The sequence below is a fragment of the Urtica dioica genome, chromosome 2, assembly GCF_054948205.1.
Source record: "Urtica dioica subsp. dioica isolate 48M chromosome 2, U.dioica_male_clone48M_v1_H2, whole genome shotgun sequence".
NCBI classification, from domain to species: domain Eukaryota; kingdom Viridiplantae; phylum Streptophyta; class Magnoliopsida; order Rosales; family Urticaceae; genus Urtica; species Urtica dioica.
Genome location: NC_142757.1, coordinates 43,429,015 through 43,444,880, shown reverse-complemented (window position 1 = coordinate 43,444,880; position 15,866 = coordinate 43,429,015). Strand labels below are relative to the sequence as shown.

The 15,866-nt window shown below is 35.4% G+C and overlaps 2 protein-coding genes across 3 annotated transcripts; one reads left to right on the top strand and one right to left on the bottom strand.

The window, feature by feature from the left end:
- The first annotated feature begins 1,319 nt into the window (after positions 1 to 1,319).
- LOL1 (lsd one like 1) lies at positions 1,320 to 3,615 on the top strand. Its single transcript, XM_089606727.1, has 5 exons — positions 1,320 to 1,717; positions 1,937 to 2,050; positions 2,204 to 2,317; positions 2,558 to 2,667; positions 3,289 to 3,615. The coding sequence occupies exons 1-5, from the start codon at positions 1,657 to 1,659 to the stop codon at positions 3,325 to 3,327; spliced, it is 438 nt and encodes a 145-aa protein (XP_089462853.1). The 5' UTR covers positions 1,320 to 1,656; the 3' UTR covers positions 3,328 to 3,615.
- An 8,611-nt stretch (positions 3,616 to 12,226) lies between these two features.
- FDC2 (2Fe-2S ferredoxin-like superfamily protein) lies at positions 12,227 to 15,466 on the bottom strand. 2 transcript variants are annotated; one of them, XM_089607950.1, is made up of 6 exons: positions 15,146 to 15,466; positions 14,806 to 14,869; positions 13,852 to 13,940; positions 13,496 to 13,564; positions 13,085 to 13,129; positions 12,227 to 12,547 (listed from the first exon to the last, which is right to left on the bottom strand). In XM_089607950.1, the coding sequence occupies exons 1-6, from the start codon at positions 15,389 to 15,391 to the stop codon at positions 12,497 to 12,499; spliced, it is 564 nt and encodes a 187-aa protein (XP_089464076.1). In that variant the 5' UTR covers positions 15,392 to 15,466; the 3' UTR covers positions 12,227 to 12,496. The 2 variants fall into 2 exon arrangements, with proteins under 2 accessions (XP_089464076.1, XP_089464077.1); XM_089607951.1 differs by having other exon boundaries at positions 12,227 to 12,534; positions 15,146 to 15,463.
- Between the last annotated feature and the right edge of the window lie 400 nt (positions 15,467 to 15,866).

Genomic DNA, 15,866 nt, shown 5'->3' with positions numbered 1-15,866 from the left:
TGCGTGAAATTTAGAAAAAAGGGTGGTCCAATATCGAGAATGAGTTTGACTCTAATACCATGTTAAAGTATCATGGAGTTCCATCTTAAAACTAATTGAAAATAAGATTAATAATCAATGATTTTTATAAGGAGCACAAATGATGCATCCCCAGTCGATGTTAGACTTTCTGATAATAAATTATGATGAAATTCGATAGATAGTGATAAAACTCAATGTGTTCTTCAGCAATATAAAAAAATCCAATAATATGAAAAACAATAATGTACGAATTAGAGTCATGTAAATAATTTTTATAAACGAATATGAGGATTGTAAGCGAGAAAATAAAATAGGTTAACGAGATAGATAGTTGAAATAGAGTTGAAAATGAAATATATGAAGATAAAGTAAATCTAATTTTGTAATAAGGATGAAAGTCATATATTACAAAAACTACCACTTAGATTTTCTTTCTGAGTGATGCTATTCGGCCCGATTCACGAGTCCCGAACGATCCACTCACGTGATGACACGTGGCAGTTTGTTGCCACGTGTCATCACGTGAGTGGATCGTTCGGGACTCGTGAATCGGGCCAAACTGCCACGTGTCATCACGTGAGTGGATCGTTCGGGACTCGTGAATCGGGCCGAAAATCAATTTCCTTTCTTTTATCTTCAAAATTAGATTTACTTTTATCTTCAAAAACTACCACTTCACCAAACAATTCGGTCTATAAAGTCATATATTCCAATACAAGAAAGAGTCTCTGGTTGACGGGTCCCACAATTCCTGCCAAAATCTTGATCTTGAATCTTGATATACCACCTACAGCTTTAAATTAAAAGAAAAAAAAAATAAGAACCTCACCCCGAAAGTTAATTTATAAAAAAAAAATCTCCATGGTCATCTACATCCATAATACATAATGATGTATCTCGTATCTTCATCAGCAATGCATAACTGCATACAACGTTGATTGTGTCACGTACAAATTACAATAACATATATGTTACATTACTTGCAAATTTGAAAAAACCTTCGGTTTCCTTTAATTACTCAAATTTCAATGTATTCACTATTTTCAAGTAGTGCCATAGTGGTTGGATCTTTAAAATTGACTCTATGATTAGAGAGTAGTAGTAGAATGAATAATCAGCTTCTTTTTTTTTTATTATTGCTTTTCTCTGAGATTAAAAAAATGGAAAAAAAAAAAAAAAAAAATTCTTTGTTTCTTCTCTTACTCTCTAGTCTCTAAGCTTGGCCTATTTTTTTCTTCACAAACTCCAAACTCTCTCACTCTCTCTCTCTCTCTCTCTCTCTCTCTCTCTCTCTCTCTCTCTCTCTCATTTTGCAACCTAGACCAAACAAAAAGGTGTGTGTTTTCCTCACTTCCCATTGTTAAACTCTCTCTCTCTCTCTCTCTCTCTCTCTCTCTCTCTCTCTCTCTCAGTTCTTCTTCACTTTTCTCCAAAGTTGTGATATTTTCTATTTGCGGGAAAGTGTTTCTTCTTGAGCATGGCTTGAAATCAATACCTTTTCAGTCCCTCCTTCTTCCTTTCTTGCATATCAGTTGTATCAGGATAACTCTTTTATTATTAATAAATAAAAATCTTCAAAAAAAAAAAACAACTTGAAAAAGAGAGTAGAGAAAGCAAGTTTCAGAGACTTTAATAATGCCAGTTCCACTTGCTCCATATCCAACTCCTCCAGCACCATACCCACAGTCTTCAAGTGGTACAAATCTCACATTCTCTACTAATTTTGATATATAACTTTGGTTCCTCTCTATAATGTCCTTAACTAAGCCTTGGCTATGCACATTAAGATCAATGTTGACATTGATTGTAGAAGATTACCACACACACACATATATATATATATATAGACATCATTTAAGTTCTTTAAGTATTGAAAGTAAGAAAGTGACAACATAATTACTGATATGCCATTCAGGGGCTCAGAGCCAGCTCGTGTGCTCGGGATGTCGGAACCTTCTGATGTATCCAGGTGGCGCCACCTCCGTCTGCTGCGCTGTCTGCAATGCCGTCACCGCTGTACCACCTCCCGGTACTTTTTTATATTTTATTTTTCATTTTCTTTTATAAGTATCACGAGGTTTCATCTCAAAACCAATTGACAATGTGAACAGTGTAATCTGTTAAGGATTATCTGTTCACATATGAGAATTGGCGACTAAATAAGCCGTGATGACACACGCAGGCACTGAAATGGCCCAACTTGTGTGCGGAGGCTGCCACACCTTACTAATGTACATACGCGGAGCAACGAGCGTTCAATGTTCTTGTTGCCACACCGTAAACCTCGCTTTGGAAGGTATATATATAGATATATACGCATTCAACAACAACAACACTATCTGTGTTCCGTCTCGAAAACCAATTGGAAATGAGAGAAATGAACATCTTCTTCTGTTTCTTTGTTAAGAAAAAAGAGATTAGGAAATGTCTATCTCAAAAACAATTGACGACGAACAAAATGGATACATCTTGCTCGTTATTATTATTTCCGAAAAGAATAGATTCGAAAATGAAATGTTTGTTTGTGTGGACGCAGCGAACCAGGTGGCACACGTAAACTGCGGAAACTGCAGGATGTTGTTGATGTACCAATACGGCGCGAGATCCGTTAAATGTGCCGTTTGCAATTTTGTCACAGCAGTTGGGGTCAGAGATTTCTCTCATTTTTTTTTTCCTAAACTTAAAAAGTCTTTTAGGAAAAAAAAAAAAAAAGAAGAAGAAAGGAAATTTGTTTTTGATGGAGAATTTTAAAAAAACATGAAACTTTTATTTTTCAGAACAAGATACAAGAACATGGCAGGAGTAGTTCCAAAAATCTGTAGTGAATGTACAAAAGAATATCCATGTTTTTTTTTTTTTAACATAAATATCCTGTTCATGGAATATGCCATGAGATGGGACAATATGCCAAGAGACCTATTGCCAAACAAAGAAAATTCAGCTTGGCTGGTCTCTCTTTCTCTACCCTAAAATTTTTCACTAGAGTCTATTTTCACTCCAACTCTGTTGTAGAAATCAATAGGATATACAGTTTTTATAGTTTGTTAATTTTTTGTTGTTGTTATGGTACTTTCAGTTGTTATGGAAGTATGGGAAATCAAACAAGAAGATATTTATGATCTTTCATTATCATGTCTTCTGATAATAGTGACATTGCATTCCCTATTATTCAATAGCTCCTTTTAAAAGAAGAAGGAAAAAGAAAATGCTGAGTCAAAGTCCATGCTTTCATTACACTCTGACATGGTGTCACTTGGCTGATTGCAGGTTCCGGCAAGCGCTGCTGAGCAGAAATTTACCGCCTAAAACACATAATGCATATCGGCTTTGACTTTGCTTATCGAAGAAGTATTCGATGATCTTCAGAACAAATAAGCAGAGAATTAATGCGGTCCAAATGTACAGAGTAAATTTTTTTCACCTTGCATGACCCTTGGAGTGAGAATAAGTAGTTTTATATTACCCGATTAATGTACAAGAAGAAGAAAGAAAAAAAAAAAGTGTTCATTATCTATGATAAAGACTTTCAAGATTGCGAGTGTTCTTGGAAATATTCGGATGATAAAGATCTGCCTCTTTACTGATTTTATTTTACTTGACAGAAATATGTGTGGTGTGTGAATAGTATCAAAGTATATTTGGAAATTTTGATTTTCACACCATCAGGTTAACATTGTCGAATTTGGTCCTAGCACATAGAACAATTACTTACTAATCCAAAAGTTGATTTTGATGCCCAATGAATTGATCCAAAGGAAAACATTTTATTGTTGGGGACCAGGAGATATTTTGGGAGTGTAAACTGAGGCTGAGGATTCTTTAGAAGACATAATTTAGCACTACATGAATGGTTAAAAACCTATGATTTGGACTTAACATATTAAATTCTCACTGAGAGTCTAGCATTGACATAACCCAAAAAAGAATCTATTGCAAAGCCAAATAAGCCAAGTAGAAATTGAAATTTTTGGTTGCAACTTTCACCATGAATGATGATTTTTATTTTGGGAGATGTAGGGAAAAGAAAGAATGAATATATATCATATACCATGGTTTGTTGAGGCAAAACTGTGGGTGGGTGGGATAATAGAATTAAAATAAATAAAAAGTACAGAACCTAACTTAGATGTGATATTGGAACTTATAATTTCTTGCGTATCACCAACCATCCTAAGAGTCAAAGTTTAGTAATAATTGACCATAACTCTTTTCTTTTCTTTTTTTTTCTTTTTTTTTTTTCTATACGAACATGGTCTTCTTATCCTTTTGGTCTCCCCTCAAATGTCCTTGTTTTGTCTCCGACAAGATATTGCTTAGCATTGTAGATATTGGCCCTATATATTGTCACTCGAATCTACCACTTTCGCCCTCAAATTATGAATGACTCTCTACAATTGATATACAGCTAAACGGCATTTTAGCACTGAATAGGCCGTGGGGTGAATAGTCATCAATTGGTTTGCCCTCCTGTCGTACCAAATGTGAAGCATTAACGCGAGAGTGTTTTTTTGACCGTTAAGCTTTATTAGATCGAAATACCGTTATTGTTACCGTTTCGAGGTTCAGAATTTACTGGTATTCACTGGTATCCGAAAGGAATACCGTGGAAAGCAGAAAATGAAAAAGGAAAACTGTACCTTAGAGAATACTGTTACCGTCGAGGAATATCGTCAAATACCGTACTTACCGAGAAGAATGTAGTGAATGAATATTTTTAAAAAAAATTCATACATAATATAGGATAAAAATGGAACAAATCTACAAAAATAGCTTAACAAAAATCCAATGCAAACTTAATGACACAGTTCAATACAAAGTACAAAATCAAAATAATTATGATATTCATGTTAAAAATTAACTAATTATACATAAAATTTCATATTCTACAACTAATATAACAAAAAAAAACACATTCAAATCTAAATCCTATTTTCTAATATAACCAAAAAATTGAAAAAATTTGGATACAAACTCTAATTAAAGTTTAAACACAATAATGAAGTTAGAAATTAAGAATTTGAACTAAATCATAAAAAATTAATGATAAATTTCGTGAAGAACACTAAATATCATCATATTTTAAGAATGGTCGGTATTTGACCACTTACCGGTAAGTTTTCGTCGGAATGCGTGAAAATTTGCCTAAAGACAACCGTAAAATGGATGATTTCCCCGGAAACCAACGGAAAGGTTTCCTCGGAATCCAAGAAAAAACGGAAAGTGAACGGTTACATACCGGTACCGGAACTTTGAAAAAAATGGTTTCCGGATTGGTTTCCCTCCGGTTTTCCCGGAATTTCAAACCTTGCTTAAAATTATAGATAAGTTTGGTTATTATTTTAGCTATTGACAAAAGATGTCGACTTCTCAGTTGAAAAACGATATCAACTATATAATATATATATATATATATATATATATATATATATATATATATATATATATCTTTTTGGACCACAATCACGTGGATGCGTGTTGTTATTTGTGAATTTTAACTAAGAACATTAAATTGACTAGTTCTTAATTGAATGTGCTTGTTTCCTTTCCAGCTCTATATGTAGTCCCATGTAAAAAGACATGAGCTTTCGACAGTGTATGTTAAGGCAGTTCCAAAATTTTGTAGAGGACCTAGCTAGGATACGGCTTAGGATCACATAAGCTCTTCTCTACCAGAAATTGTCACCACCGATCGACCCTAAGGTAGGGCTGGAATTGGTTCGATTTAGTTTGGTTTTTGCCCGTTCTAAAAATCGGAACATAATTTTCGATTTTCAAATATTTTGGACCAATAATAAGATCGAATCGGTCCAAACCCGAAATTCGGTTAGCGTTAATAAATTCGGTGATTTCTTAGTGTTAAAGCCTATCCAAGACAAACCTTTTTAATTAAACCATTTGTTTTTGTGAAAGCCGTCAAACCATCTAAACGGTGTAATGACATGTTGTTTAGTCTTTACACGATTTTTTTTTAGCCATGGCGAGGCATCTATACTTGGACGTTTTATCATGTGTTGGAAAACTGATAGCACAATTCCAGGCAGAAACGCAAAGCGTCCGTGACTCAACCTATATATCAGCTACAAGATCCAAGCTTTTGCGACAACAACTTTTTGACAGTTCTCTTTTGTCTCTCATGATGTCATCATACAAGTCCGCCGATCTAGAGCAGCCATTCTATTTTGAGGATCTGCATTTTGATAGGGAAGCTGATGTTTTTCCTCACACCCGAGAAGAATTCATGCGTGCTCACTGGAGGCAAGCCTCCCATGCCAGAGAAGAAATAAGTCTGTTACGGACTCTTTCATTGGTAAACAATATCACAGAAAGAGACATAACCATGGGGCAAGGAGCGGAGTGACGCGCTTGAATTTTTATTTTTAAGTATTAGGGATTATTTTTTACAAAAAATTAGAAAAATAGTCAACTTAAACGTTTGATATTACTAAATAGTCAATGTTTGATAAATATTACGTAAATAGTCATAAATGATGACTTGGTTTAATATGGCAGTGACTATTTACTTAATATTTACGTTTGTAAATATATAAAATTGGCTATTTACCAAATATTTACCAAACCTTAGCTATTTAGCAATTACCAACGTTTAAATTGGCTATTTTGCTAAATTACCATATTTTTTATTTCAGTAATTAGAATTGTTTTATTTCAATAATTAGGAATAAGACTATGTTTATTTATTTCAGTAGGATTATAAAACAAAAAAACCCGTTAAGAAAAGCCCGATTGTTATCGATGACCTAATTATAAATTGGTCTTAACTCATTAATAAAAAAATCATCATCCAACCAAAATCTTAATCTCTCTCAAAAGAGGAGAGATTATGTGTGTGAAGGAATTAAATTTTTGAACCACGAATTTCACTAAATCATGGCTCTGTCACGAGATCTCAATCCCGGGCCGTATCAAAGTCGTCACCAAATGTCGTTAAATACATCGAGTATTGGCTAGTAGAGGATTTTCTTGCAAAATAAACTACATCAAACGCCATGTACTATTACTATAACCACGACAAGAGTGCATATGAAAGGCTCTGCAAAAGAAGTACGACACCTAAGAGAAGCCGAATCTGAGAAGTATGTTTTTAGCTACCTCGAAATTTTTGGCAGGTTCCCAGTAATCTAAGAAAAGGAAAAGAAAAACTGTGGAGATCCAGTCTCCCCTTTAAAAGCTGCCCAAGACATCATATATGGCAGTATGTGAGTTCAAAGTAGTTGTTATCATAAATAAACTTCCCTAGTTGGAAAGAGTTCAAAGATTTCTTCAGACAAAAATCCAAAAAGGGAAAATAACACATTTATACCATGTGTTTTAGTGAAATGTCGAGTTTAACCCTCGGTTTTCAAAAATGTCGAGTTCATACCCTCTGTTTAACTAAAATGACGAAATTTTACCATCTGTTTAACTAAAATGACGAAATTATACCCTGAAATGAATAACAGCGTCACAAATCTCCCTTTCATTGATATTAACTCTTATATAAGAAAAACCAAATCAAATCTAAATCAGTGCCATAACTTCCAAATTCTCAATTTTGAAATAAAAATAGCCTTAAATTGAAATTAAATAATAAAACTCATACCTCCTAAGAAATGACTTCATTCTGTGTTCGAATTGTAACTCTAAATCCTGGATTCTCTATTCGAATATGCGATTTTGATGACTATCAACTATCGATGTTTACCTTTTTGCCTTTTTCTGTGTTCTTCACGATTAAGAGATTGTTGTTTATTTTTTTAGTTTTTAAGTAAATTACATATATGGCGCGAATGAATAAAGATAATTGGTCTTTATATATCAATATTATAGTCAACGTCAATGAAAAGTCAATAAAAAGAATATTTGTGACACTGTTGTCTATTTCAGGGTATAATTTCGTCATTTGAGTTAAACAGGTGGTATAATTTCGTCATTTGAGTTAAACAGAGGGTATGAACTCGACATTTTTGAAAACTGAGGGTTAAACTCGACATTTCACTAAAACACAGGGTATAAATGTGTTATTTTCCCATCCAAAAAATATTATCTAGAAAGTTTAATTACCCGATGTAGGATCGATCAAGAAGCCCACAAATAAGAGTACAATGAAGAAATGTTTTCGGATAGTTCCTTTGTCATAAATATCATAACTGGATCTATCTGGCTCAAAACTTCTATACCAAGCGTCATAACAAGCCGTAAGCTAACTTGGTCGAGGGAGGTCTTTACGTTTCGATCTTCAAGTTTAATGCAATTCGCATTCGCATATTTGAAGGGTGGTGTGTGGACAATAAAGCTATTTCCATATCTCGTTTGATAGGTCTTTATTCAAGATTTATTCTCATGTAGATAAGAAAGTGTTGATGGATGATTGTGTAAACATGGCCACTATCAAAAGTACGCATATCCTTATGGTTGGTGGGCAAAGATTCTCGAACCTAGGTAGCCATCCCACTACTACTACAAAAAAAAAAGGTTTTAGAAGCGACGCCTTGAATTATAAGCAACTTTTTCTATTAGAAGTGACTACGTATTCAGCAAAATTTCAAGTATTTTGTATCGAAAAAGTCAAATTTTTTAGATAGAAGGGACTTTGTCGCTTCTAAACTAAAAAAAAAAATCGCTTTATTTTACCAAATTTTTCAATATTTTACAAAAACGACGTTGTTTTGTCTGACCTAAAAATTAGAAGCGACTTGTCGCTTCTAATCTAGGTCAGACAGTATAAATCGTGACTTTCTTTTCTTCTTCTTCCTCGGCCGATTTCTTATCTTCTTCCTTTGCGACTTCTCTCTCTCTCCCACTCTTTCTCTTTTTACTCTCTCTCTCTCTCTCTTAGACCACATCACCACCACCTCTGCCGCCCTCACCACCACCACCACCACCTCTCTCTCTCTCATCAGATTTGCACAACACTCCCACCACCTCCTCCGCCGCTCGACCACCGCCACCATCACGGACCAGCATCAGCCCCGCCTCTTGCGCCGTGAAATCCACTACGTCGCCGTCTCCTCTGTCCGGTGAGTTCCTCCGTCACCACCACCATCTCTCAATCTTTTTTCCACCACCACCACCGAACCTCTCTCTCTCTCTCTCTCTGTCTCTCTCCGGTTCTCTCTTCGCCCCATCACCACACTGTTGTCCCTCTCTCTCTCTCTCTCTCTCTCTCTCTCTCTCTCTCTCTCTTAAGATCTGCCGCCATCACTCACCACCACCACCACCATCACCCTCTGCCACCATTATTACCACCGTCCCACCACCACCACCACCACCAACACCTCTCTTTTATTTTTATTTTACAATTTTTTATTTTTATTTTTTTCCACTGCCACAGCAACCCTCCGACCACCTCCACACCCCACATTCCGACCCGACTAGCCTCAGCCCCGCCTCCTCTCCTCAGCTTGCGTCCCGTCGTCGCCGTGCCTCGTCGCCATCTCGCCGCCCGGTATAACTCTCTCTCTCTCTCTCTCTCTCTCTCTCTCTCTCTCTCTCTCTCTTTGACTGTTCGTAGCTAGGTCGTAGCACGGTCAAATCCCCATCGCAGCCCAGTCGAAGCCTCGACAATCCTGTCGCCTTGCAGTCTCGCTCAGCTGTGTCGAGCTCCGCAGCCGCGTCGAGCCTTGCGTCTTCGTCGTCGGCCTCGCAACTCTGCCTTCGCCCGTCGTCGCCTAAGCCTTGTCGATGAAGGTAATTATCAATTATTTATGGCAAATATGTTAGTTGATTAGTTAGTTAAGTAATTATTTAGTTAAATTAATTACATATGTAAATAAATTGGTTAGTTGGTTATTTCGGTAATTATTTTATATGTTAATAAATGGTTAATTAGTTATTAGATTTATAACTTTGTTAATAAGTAGTTAATCTAATTAACTATTAATTTAGTAAATAACTTTGTTAGGTAGCTATTTAAGTAATTAATTAAAATGTTAATATTAGGTTAATTAACTTGTTAAATATGTTAAGTTAATTTGTTGGTTAATTAACTTGGTAATTAGTTTAAACCGATAAATTTAAATTTGTAATTGTAATACATTAGTTAATTGAATCATAAAATATATTTAAATTGAAATACAAAACAACAACATAAGCAGCGACTAATCGCGACATTAATGTCGTTTCTAATTGCTTCCCGCCATTTCGCGGAAACTATTTTTGGCGTGGCATAGTTTTACTTAGACGCTGCACTAGATGCGACTAGTCGCCTCTACAAATGTCGCTTTTAATTTTTAGAAGCGACTTTTTGACTTTTAGAAGCAACTTTTATCACTTCTATTGGTCTTTTTTTTGTAGTAGTGTCCTCTTGATGATTCACACTTCTACCATAGTTCTTGATTCTCTTCAATTACGTCACAAAAGCCAAGTTATGATTCTCAGGGTTGAAGACAATCGAACGAATTCTCTGCTATCTTAAATTATGGCACTATGCACTTTGGTTTGCATTTGCGCAAGTGCTCTGAGCTCAGTCTTAATGGCTTTCATGATGCCGAGTGGTCATCTAATCAGACAGATGTCGTAGAGCTATAATTAACCTGTGTCTTTCTCAGTAGCAATCTCATAGGTGAAAAGCAATAAGTTATGTTTCAGCACCAAAGTTTTGTTTATATAGTGGTGATTACTTGACTCAGATCTCTTATGTCAGAACTTCTGAACATCTAGTCTGTCCTCGGCGGCCTCCAATGGTATGGCGTGACAATCTCAACAAGAATCTTTTTCTTGTCAATGTGGCACAACATGTTTTTGATAAAAATATATTCAACTCGACTTGTACTTCATTTTTGAGAATGTCATCAAGGGGTCGAGACCAAACTTGAACCAACTACATTCTAACTCGTCGTTGTTGTAACCGAGGTTGTCCCTAGTGGTCAGTTCATTGATTCTAGAAACAAGTTAAAGTAAGGATTGTTACCATCCTGAGCTTGAGACAGAATGTTACTATAGTAAATAATCCATGTACTAATTACTAACTGCTGTTAGTGTAACCTGGGCTACAGATGTTAAAAAGATGTTAGGAGGTTAGTAATAATCAATGACGTATATTTGTTATCTTTCTCAATGAATACTATATTTTGACATAAAAGGTCGTATACACAGAGCATTCCAAGTGACGTGTTCCCTTCCCTCAACTTAACCCCTAGACAGCGTAGCCATCTAAAACATAAAAATACCACCCAGCACTGATTATTTATTATTATTAATAATTGAAGTGATTGAGGATTGATTTCACTATAAACACATGAATAAAGCAATAGCGTGAGATAATTTAATTACTGTAGCATACAAACTGTGTAAATGTAGGCTGAAACTTATGTTAAGTGACATATTTAAAGGCCAGACTATACGATTATGTTTGGAACTCGGGTTTTACAATCGAAAAACGATAATCTAAAGGAAAATCAAAATTCTTTGTTGTGTTTTAAAGTCATAAATTTTTTTAGAGAAACAAGAGAGAGTGAAAAGGAAAGACACACGGATGACCCTTACATGTGAAAATTTGCTTGAATTCTAATTTTCCACTCCTCTTTTCCAAAGAAAATGAAATCCGAATGTCACTTATACACTTCCCTCAAATTCTTTCTAAAATTCTATTTCCCTAGATTTTTTCTCAATTGAACATAAGAAAAATACAACGAATTCATATTTAAATTCCAGGTGCCAAACAGACCTAATAAGTACGGAGATTTAAGATTTAGCTGTGATTCGAACTAAGCTTAATAAGAATACTCAATAGTTTGATGCAAATATTCAGTAAACACCACAACCTTCCTACCGATTACGCAATCTTGTTTAAAAACAATCATAACACTGTATTTTCGACAACATGTGTTTCTCAAACTAGACACCTTGGAAATATTATGAAAAACCAAAGCTCCAAGAAATTGACAAATGACTAACACCTTATCATGCCGTATCTCTACCTCTGAAGTAGGTGTTATATGCTTAGCTTCTTCTATTGCATTCAAGGACAGAGAAAAAAAAAAGTGCGTGTGCAAGTATAAATTGAAAAGAACATCAAACAAAACTAATTCAGTCTAAAATTTACCACGAGGTGCGAAGAGAACGCTTGATCAATCGATTTAAGCTTGGTCTTCTTTCGTTTTGCAGGCCATTGACCAGTGTCAAAGATTGGATAGCCAAAGCTCTTCTGGCCACGTCAGATACTGTTTTTCTCAAAATTACAAATTATTTTACTTAAACTGAAAACTGTGAAACAGATTATAGATTAATCAAATATTTGAACTAGGATTAGCAATGGTAGACTATAAATGGATTTTTCAGTAGAAGTTTCAAGAGAACGATGCTTGCTCTTTGTTGGCTGTTGGTCAAACATATACAAAAGAGTTTGATATACAATAAGCAACAGCCAGAGAAGACTTGATGTACAAGAAAAAAGATTAGAGTAAGAGGAGACCAGACATTATATAATCCGTGGAGTGACCCAACTCCAAAGTGGCTTCTGTAAATGGCTTATTCGTCACCCAATGCCAACTCCAATGCATAGTCGTCTCTCTCCTGAAAAAGTCCTCTTTCAAAAGTGAGCGAAAATTAAAGTATCCCAGCTGATACGAAACATTTATGACTAACTTTTATTTGAAATTGATTTACATTATGTTCCACTCAATGCATGTTTCCGTGTTCATTATATTTTAGCGATTTCAGAGTTGGGATATTATAAATACCCGTTTTGGATGCATAATGAAAGAAAAAATGACACAATCTGTGGCGCTGTACCTAGTTTGCACGGGGTAACTTTACAAATTACCATTCAAAATTAATTTTATGTTGTATTAAGTGTCAGTGGTGTAATTATTTGTGGACGTAAATCAAAACCATACAGGTACTAGACATGTTATGAAATGAGAACCCAAATTATACTACATATGTAAGTACTAGACATGTTATTTGTGGACGTAAATCAAAATCATATAGGTACTAGACATGTCATGAAATGAGAACCCAAATTATACTATATATGTAAGTACCCCGAAGAAACATGTAACTTTGTATTCTATTAGTCTTTTATAAGTGATATTAGAAAGTTCTGGGGGGGATCAGAACTTACAATTGGTCCACGTGCAAAATATCTACCGAACTGAAGCCAATATACCTGCATATGGGATGGGTTCAGCTTCATTACTCAATACTCAAACAGAAGATTTGAAAGCATGGAAATCTGAAATCCCAAGGAAAAGTACTAGGGGTAATTCATTTCTTATTCTGAAATCCCCCAAAAATCAGGCAATGAGAAAACTGGTAGAAAAAAGGAAGAAACAGTCACATCCATCATAAAACAACTGAGAAAGATGTAAAAGAAAACCACTTGGTTTCATGAGAAATTTTAAAACAACTATAGATTGAAACACAGTCAGGGATGCATAATTGCAGTATAAAACTCTTTATTAAAGAGCTAGGACTTAAACTGAAAAGAACGTGTATCATAAAATAATGTTCTTCTGATTGACATCTACATTACCTCATCCTCGTCTTGAGTTTCTACTTCAACATCAGAGGACGGATATCCTACGCAAAGAAGAGCATACCCCTGAATCCAACAAGAATGAAACTTATTTATACATACACACTCTGTTGAACAGAAATACATCAACACTAAAAGAAATCTGAAATTATCATCCAAGAAGTGCCTATGTGACCATTCTCCGTTAAATACTTATCTTCCACTTCGTTGATTAAATTCTGACATGACTAAACTGTTCCTAAGGTAATCAAAATTGTGGCCCTCCTTTGTTCAAGAGAATGCGACTTTAACCGCACGATTATTTATTATTATTATTTATGGTGCAATAATTAACGTAAGCAAGACATATACACCTTTGATCTCAGTTCAGCAGATATGCCAAGGGCTAAAGGCTGTCTAATTTCTCCAGACTTTATACGTACCGCGCAGCTAGTACAACAACCTGCCAAGGAAGATTTTTCATATAATTAAGAAAGATAACACATTAACTGTTATAAGACAGCCTGGCACTTAGTTAAATAGCCGAATGGGTGTTCTTCATGAAAAATAATAAACAAATAAATAATTTGAAAGATAAAACAAACACCAAGCTATAGGATCAAATAAAGAAAATCTGAATTCCTTGAGTGTCATATGACCAAAATAATGAAACAGAAACAGAAACAGAATTCTCCTCCATAGTTGCCAACAGTGATTGAGTTGCATTGTCAAACTCCACCAATAGAAAAACTTTCTTCTATATAGCCGAAGAAGAAGACAAAAGTTATTCCAAAACAGCATCTAGGATACAACTATTTGGATTCCAAGTTATTCAAACTACATGCACTGCTTAAATGACAAAAGCTACTACATATTTTGTAAATACCTAGAACACTCGCCATTAGACACCAATATTAGCTTAGCAAATTATTATAAGTATTCCTCGAGCTAAGGTTAATATTCCCTACACGAGAACAGTTGCAACGCATCTGTAGTTGAAGACTCATGTTTTTTTTTTTTCACTATGCAAAGGAACTACTTATAACAGCGCTCGTGTCCAAAAGAGAAATACCAAACGATTTAAACTACTCATGGAAAAGGTATAACTATAAAGTATTTTTCTTTCTATCTTTTTTCTTTTCAAGTATACACCAAGCAGTCCTGCTAATCAAACTAAAAACTCGTACTTGCCAACCAAAACCTTTGTCACTGGTACTACTCCTTCACACACAAAATATCAAATCGATGAATTTTAAAATCCTGTGTTTTTTATATCCAAATTTTAGAACAGTATCAAATAAATCAACTCGTTGATTAGAGAACAATACCGTGCCTGCAAGCAAATGGAAGCGTAATGTTCTGAGCCTCAGCGGTATGCAATATATACTGGTCCTGCATAGTCAAATCAAACACTAATTAGCTAAAGCATAAACTCCATTATTTACCTGATCGGTACATGCTCAGTCGAAAGAGCTTTCACATGTATTTTGAGGCCATAAATCAAAACTTTCAAGACGAAGCTTCTTAAGTTTTCTATAACGCCAAACAGAATCTCAATAGTATTGGATTACTTTCTCCACTGAGGTCGATTCTAGGTTTTTCGTGTCCCTAAAAATCCACAACAGCATCGCATTTTCTTTTTCACCTAGAGAAACAAACAGAAATTACCTCGGGAACGACGAACTCGTGAACGACGCCTCTCTGCCTATCGTGGACGGTGACCTTGTGCGTCGGAATCTCCGCCGTGTATCCGTTACCGGATTCTACCACCGTTTGGAGCTCCGACGTCGTTTTGCAGTGGCGTTTCGACGGACTGAAGCGAAAAGCCGTAGTTACGGCCGGCGAGATTCGGCGGCTGATCGGCGGCTTTGGACGGAGAAAATGTAAGGAATTTGAAGGGACTGAAATCTCCATTGTAGGTCTGTGTGTTGTAATCTCTTGTGTAGTTTGTTTGTTGATGGTTGCTTAATTCTTGGTCAGTACATGAGCAGAAGAAGATAACGGTAGATTGGTAATTATTCAGTGCATCATGTTCTATCGATGATTCATTGACCAACTCTATTTACCGTTGGTTTTTAATAGATTTGTTTCTAGTGACACGTGTTAAATGAAAATATGTCAAAAAGATAATATATAATAGAGCGGTTATCTAATCATTTTTAAGTTTCAGTTGAGCAAAATAGCCCAATTTCTAAAATTGACGCAAACTAGTCAAAATTTTAAAAAATCTAAAACATAGTTTTAAATCATATGCTCTCTCTTCTTCTCCTTATTACCCAAACACACAACAGGTTGACGACCAACTCTACACAGACTTACCAACAAGGATATCTGCAACACATACGTGGCGGTGCCTCAAGATTCTAACATGGACGACGCTGACGATCGG

Excerpts from the sequence above, each read along its gene's own strand:
- LOL1 (XM_089606727.1), top strand. The coding sequence starts at position 1,657 with ATGCCAGTTCCACTTGCTCCATATCCAACTCCTCCAGCACCATACCCA. Across the intron at positions 1,718-1,936 it reads ATACCCACAGTCTTCAAGTG|GGGCTCAGAGCCAGCTCGTG; the intron begins GTACAAATCTCA and ends TATGCCATTCAG. Across the intron at positions 2,051-2,203 it reads CACCGCTGTACCACCTCCCG|GCACTGAAATGGCCCAACTT; the intron begins GTACTTTTTTAT and ends TGACACACGCAG.
- FDC2 (XM_089607950.1), bottom strand. The coding sequence starts at position 15,391 with ATGGAGATTTCAGTCCCTTCAAATTCCTTACATTTTCTCCGTCCAAAG. Across the intron at positions 13,941-14,805 it reads TCCATTTGCTTGCAGGCACG|GTTGTTGTACTAGCTGCGCG; the intron begins GTATTGTTCTCT and ends CTTCCTTGGCAG. Across the intron at positions 13,130-13,495 it reads AAACTCAAGACGAGGATGAG|GTATATTGGCTTCAGTTCGG; the intron begins GTAATGTAGATG and ends TCCCATATGCAG.